This window comes from Rosa rugosa, chromosome 7, assembly GCF_958449725.1.
Source record: "Rosa rugosa chromosome 7, drRosRugo1.1, whole genome shotgun sequence".
In the NCBI taxonomy this organism is placed as follows: Eukaryota; Viridiplantae; Streptophyta; class Magnoliopsida; order Rosales; family Rosaceae; genus Rosa; species Rosa rugosa.
This window is the reverse complement of record NC_084826.1, coordinates 21837839-21843838: the sequence shown is the minus strand read 5'-3', so window position 1 is coordinate 21843838 and position 6000 is coordinate 21837839. Positions and strand designations below refer to the sequence as shown.

Here is a 6000-nt window from a genome sequence, read left to right as displayed (position 1 = left end):
CTCTTTACAAGAGTCCGAAGTCCAGACAACCTGCACCGTCTAAACTCTAAACCAAACGAACGGCCAGGATCGCATCTCCAATTAAGTTGAGAGCCTGCGGCAGAGCATCGATCGTGTCACGCAAAGCTAGCAGAAACCAACTCAGCCCCCCAATCACTCCGCGCCACGTCAGCCGATAGAAAAGAAAAAGAAAAAAAAAAAAATAGAAATCTCTCACTCCGCAAAACAACCTGTGGTCCAGATACGGGTCCCCCACCAGGCCCACTAACTTATTATTATAATTTATTTTTTCGAGATTCAGAGGAGGGAAGCCACAGCTTAAATAGGAGTGGCCTCAGCTTTCCTTTACCTCAAGGGCCTGGCGCTTCATAACATAGCCACAGCCCAGAGAGAGAGAGAGAGAGAGAGAGTGCGCCGGAGAGCTTCTCTTTCAGGTACCGTCCCTCCCTCACTTTCTTCTTCCTTTTGATTATTGCTATACGATTTTGTTTCTGTAATTATTTGAGAGATTATTAGTCACATTTGGTGCGTCATGATTGTGTGTCATGCCATTATGCAAGTTCCGGCAAATGTTCATATTCCGGTAGCGAATCTCAGCTAGATCTAGGCTATCAACTTTTTGCTCGTAGATTCTTTCTGCAGATTCAGATTATCTGTCCTTTTTCCATGCCGAGATTATATATATATTTTGCTTTTCAGAAAATATGCATTATTTTCGATCTCAACGGCGGGCGAGGTTGATTATTATAATGCAACTAGTATTCCTCTTTTTCTCTATGAAATCATAATATTGAGCTGTTTTAAGTCCGATCTGAGCCAACCCGTCTGGATCTTTTGTCGTGTTGTTCGATTTTATTCTTGAAGATGGCCGCCACGTGATTCCTACATGTCGTCATGCTCAACCTCCTCTGTATTTCTGAAAATTAAAATATAAATTTCTTTTGTTGTTGTTCTCCAAAAATGAAAAATTACGAAAGATTTCTTTCTGGGTTCTTAATTTTTAATACTCTGGCGTTGTTCCGCATCGCCACCTTTCCTTTCAAGTCTTTATATCCGTGTCTTCCGTGAGGATTTTCTGGCCTTTCGTTGTATCTGGGGCAGTTACAGATCTTTAGACACGGACAAAGGAGGGAAGCCCCATATGTGTCTACAATTTTCGGCTGAATATTAGGAAAATAATTAAAGCGTGATTAGGCTTCATTCCAATATTTAGAAAAGTTAACAAAAGGGACTTGGGGGATTATTATGGCACGTTCGGCAGTTTACGCAGTTGGCAAATTGGAATAATAATAATAAGTCAATTCAGGAATAGTTTTAAAGAATGAGTCGTGATTAATCGAAGAAACCATGACTTAGCGTTGAGGTGGCCATGATACAAAACTCATCTCCATTTTGCTTCTCTTTTCAATTTTTGCTTCAGTTTCGTATTAGACTTCTCTTTGTAGAAAGCTTTTCCCATTTCTTTTCTATTTTTCCCTTTCTTTTCATTTAAAATAAGCAAAAGAGGTTGTGTGATATGCCACTCTTGAGTGCATTATTCATAAATTTAAATTCAGTGTTTTCATTTTTCACACTTTTCTTCACCATTATTTTCGGTCCTCCCATTCTTGTCTATGTAGGGCAGCAATTTTTCTTTGGAGAAATTCAGCTCGTGGGTCCTAATTATAAATATCAAAGAAGCTTTTAGAATTGTTAACCATTGCTTTGTTGAGCGGTGTTATCATATAATTAAGTAGTTGTTGTCATTTGTCATTAAATTTATGTATGATAGTGAACGGAAACTGACTGCCATTGCTGGGCCTATATACTTCAAACAGTAGAGGGCGGCCCCATAAGCATGGCCACCCTATGTCTACGGAGGTTCGGTCATTGATGGATGTGTATCAACACGTTTGTTTCGGTTGATTTGAATTTCATGCGTACAACAGTATCACTTTATTATGAGGGCAACAATGTCATGTGGGAATTTCGGGTTGAAGTGGTCAACTTAATCAACTATGAAACTTGAGTAGTGTTGGTAGTCAATTTTCCCAGCTGTAATTGTTGGATCCCAGACCGACACAAACCTAGTATTCTAAGTTTTGAATTTCTGAATCTACCTTTGTAGAAACAATTTATGCTCTCTTTAAAACAAAGAGGAAATTGAAGAAACTCACTGGTAACAACTTGGTTTTGCCGTCTCAGATAACAATAAAACATGGAATGCACAACCTTGTCCTTACGTTTTCACCATAATTTGTTGAGTTGATGTGATCATCGCTCCTCCAGTTGTTTAGTGGATTCTATTGGATATTCCACTTGCCTCTATTTTGGTTTTAATCTTTAACTTTTTTCTCCATTTCTTTTTGAGTGGTTTCCATGTAAAGGGTTGAAGCTCCCCAATATCTTAAATACTCGACCCCATTTGTAGGTTAACTTTTGCTGTGTCGGCTTTTTTGGTGTTTTTCCATCCAGCCAAGAAGGAAATCCAACTAGCGGTAGTCCCTTTCAGGGTCTAAATAGGAAAACAAGGTTGGTGAGGAATAGAATAGTGACCACATAGAGAATCAAAATTAAACTAGTAAAGGTTGCAAATTATTCAGAATTGTTCTAAATAGGAAAACAAGGTTGGTGAGGAATAGAATAGTGACCACATAGAGAATCAAAATTAAACTAGTAAAGGTTACAAATTATTCAGAATTGTTCTATTTTATTATTGTATTTTATGCCATGTCTTTTTTCCTCGTTACTCTATGTAGAAATATTGAGGATTAGGCAAATTATTCTACCTTGTTAATAGAAGTTCAGAAGCAAAAAGTTCATCAGTTCCTTGTAATAAAGCAGTATTGAATTTGTTTCACCCTTTCCTTCTTGGCAGGTTTAGGAACAATGGGTGGTGGTGGAAGAATGTCTGCACCCCCAACTCACAAGAATGCAGAAACTGACAACATCAAGCGAGTGCCACACCTGAAACCTCCGTTCACTCTCGGCCAAGTCAAGAAAGCCATCCCACCTCACTGTTTCCAGCGCTCCGTCGTCCACTCTTTCTCCTATGTCGTCTATGACCTCGCAATTGCCTCCATCTTTTATTACATTGCTTCAAATTACATCAACCACCTCTCGACACCTCTCTCATTCTTGGCATGGCCAATTTACTGGGCTCTTCAGGGCTGTGTCCTAACTGGTGTCTGGGTCATTGCACACGAGTGTGGTCACCATGCCTTTAGTGATTATCAATGGCTCGATGACACAGTTGGCCTAATCCTGCACTCCTGTCTTCTTGTCCCCTACTTCTCTTGGAAGTATAGCCATCGCCGCCACCATTCTAACACAGGTTCCCTTGAGCGAGATGAAGTCTTTGTCCCAAAACAGAAGTCTGCTATGGGATGGTACTCCAAATACCTTAACAACCCACCAGGCAGAGTCCTTGCTCTAACTATCACACTCACTCTTGGCTGGCCTTTGTATTTGGCATTTAATGTTTCTGGAAGGCCCTATGACGGCTTTGCTTGCCACTACCATCCATATGGCCCTATCTACTCCGATCGTGAACGTTTGCAGATATACATTTCGGATGCTGGTGTTCTTGCAGTCTGTTATGGGCTTTACCGTCTTGCTGTTGCAAAAGGGCTTGCCTGGGTCTTGTGCTTCTATGGAGGTCCCTTGTTGGTGGTGAATGCGTTTTTGGTTTTAATCACATATTTGCAGCACACCCACCCTTCATTGCCACACTACGATTCATCCGAATGGGACTGGTTGAGAGGAGCCTTGGCAACTGTTGACAGAGACTATGGAATCTTGAACAAGGTCTTCCATAACATCACAGACACTCATGTCGCTCACCATTTGTTCTCAACCATGCCACATTATCACGCAATGGAGGCCACAAAGGCAATCAAGCCGATATTGGGCGAGTATTATCAGTTCGATGGGACTCCATTTTACAAAGCAATGTGGAGGGAAGCAAAGGAGTGCATCTATGTTGAGCCAGATGAAGTTGATAAGAAAGGTGTCTTCTGGTACAAGAATAAGCTGTGATTCTGATAAAAGTTGTCGAACAAGCTTGTTGGGAAGCTTTAGATTCCAGTCATCAGAACTCAGCTTCCCTGTCTTGATAATGTAGGTTTCTTTCTGCTGTTTTGAACTACTTATCAATTATGATGTGTGGCTTTCAATAATTCTTTTGACCCGTAATTATCGTAGGAACTAAGATTACAAGCTATGGTCTGGCGTATGTTCTTGTCATGAAGGTTGTTTGTTTCTTAAGTATAGAGCTTGCAAGAGGCCTAATCCCAAATGGAACTTGCTTGTCGATCTAAATTTGGAATATGTATACATGGTTGCTAGAAGCTAGCTTTCTTTGTTATTCACGGGAGGAAAATCCACCGAATACACGCAAGACATTTCGTGTTGGTATGGGACACAGGTGCTTCAATGAATCTGTAACTCATATTGATGATCATATCAAGATGGAACTCTGATGACTTTTTAGTTTTCACCCAAAAGTTAAAAACTACTACAACCGAGTTCGTATCAAAGATGAAATAGGACCACATGTTTTATTAGGGCACGCAAATGTCCCCATTCTTCAAAATGCCAACAATTTCTTACGACTGCCCACAAAATTTATAATAAAAAGAAGAAAAAGCTAATTAGTGATGAGCCTGGTGGCCAAGCCCAATACTTATGAAATTCGGTTTCAGGTTAGGTGAAGGTCTAAAGGCCGATCGATCTTATCCCTTAGAATTAGATGTTTTTATCATTAAACTTTTCTGTAATTGAATCCGTTGTCATTGAAGTTCTGAACTTCAATAATGATCAGCTAAGTTCAGACTTGAAAACTAAAAAGATTGGTGTGATGCTTTCGTCCACGGGCTGCAACATCTCCGTTAAATGAGAGCACGTGTATGTGTCATATAGTCGTGTATATTTTCAGAAGTAAAATTGTCTTTCTAGAACTAATCAAAACATTATAGTTAATCAAAATGTACCCTTTTTTTCATTGCAATCTATCAGAAATCTCGTCCATCGAGAGTTCAATAATCAAAACATCAAAAAAATTAGCAGTTACAATGAACGAAAAAGATTGAGAATCTAACTATAATAATTTCTTCTTTGCACATGTTACAGATAAGAGAATTAATTTTAGAGTCGAAATTATGATCAAGCAATTAGTCCCCAGACAACGCAATGATCATGACATATCAGTTAGACACTGAGTCCATGACACCGAAATCCCATCCCCATTAAAGACAGTCGACACTACCATATCTAGAATGATGGATATTGTTCCACAAACAACGCCATAACCATGGCGCGCATACTGTAAGACCACGACAGCACGAGCCCATCCCCATTAGAAGAATCATCTAAAACAAGACCTGACATAAGAGACTTATGTGAACTAACCAAAACATAAACAAAAAAATAGAAAGTCTAGCAACACTAAAAACTAAATTACCTATGCCGCTAGAACCTGCAGATCCCAACTTAAACAAGAGGACGCTAGCCTACTAACAAGCACTAGCATAGAATCATGGAGACACTTCCGCAAATAAACGTCACCATGCATGAAAAAGAAAACTTTGAAGATAGAAGAAATTTAATGTATCCAGCAAATGGGAGTAGGAGTGAAATCCTTTGATCATCTTTAAAATATATATATATCCAGCAAATTTCTTAGTATACCCAGTCCTAAAATATTGTTGTTGGTTTTTCAACTATACCCTTAGAGAAAAAAAAAAATTGCACCCAACAAAGTCACGGGTGGTTGTGCAAAAGTTCTCCCTTCTACTTTTTTTTTTAGAATAATTTGCTCTACCTTAAACGGGAGATAAAAAAAAAAAGAGTATAGATCCCAAAAATTAACTACTTAAGCTTGCTTTTGTGGTATAAACTATAAATTGATGAATCTTTTTGTCAATCTCTACCTCACTCGAGAGGGAGAGTAGATCACTATCAGAAGTAATTCTAATAGGGTTGTTCAAAGAGTTGTTTTTAATGATATTTGTTCATCATTAA

The 6000-nt window shown here is 39.0% G+C and overlaps 1 protein-coding gene across 3 annotated transcripts; it reads left to right on the top strand.

The window, feature by feature from the left end:
• The first annotated feature begins 296 nt into the window (after nucleotides 1-296).
• On the top strand, nucleotides 297-4345 carry LOC133719902 (delta(12)-fatty-acid desaturase FAD2). 3 transcript variants are annotated; one of them, XR_009851537.1, is made up of 3 exons: nucleotides 297-434; nucleotides 2858-4098; nucleotides 4183-4345. XR_009851537.1 is itself a non-coding variant. In XM_062146092.1 (2 exons), the coding sequence occupies exon 2, from the start codon at nucleotides 2869-2871 to the stop codon at nucleotides 4015-4017; it is 1149 nt and encodes a 382-aa protein (XP_062002076.1). In that variant the 5' UTR covers nucleotides 297-434; nucleotides 2858-2868; the 3' UTR covers nucleotides 4018-4157. The 3 variants fall into 3 exon arrangements, 2 of the variants coding, with proteins under 2 accessions (XP_062002076.1, XP_062002077.1); XM_062146092.1 differs by lacking the exon at nucleotides 4183-4345 and having other exon boundaries at nucleotides 2858-4157; XM_062146093.1 differs by lacking the exons at nucleotides 297-434; nucleotides 4183-4345 and adding an exon at nucleotides 2488-2511 and having other exon boundaries at nucleotides 2858-4157.
• Nucleotides 4346-6000: the final 1655 nt, after the last annotated feature.

Excerpts from the sequence above, each read along its gene's own strand:
- LOC133719902 (XM_062146092.1), top strand. The coding sequence starts at position 2,869 with ATGGGTGGTGGTGGAAGAATGTCTGCACCCCCAACTCACAAGAATGCA.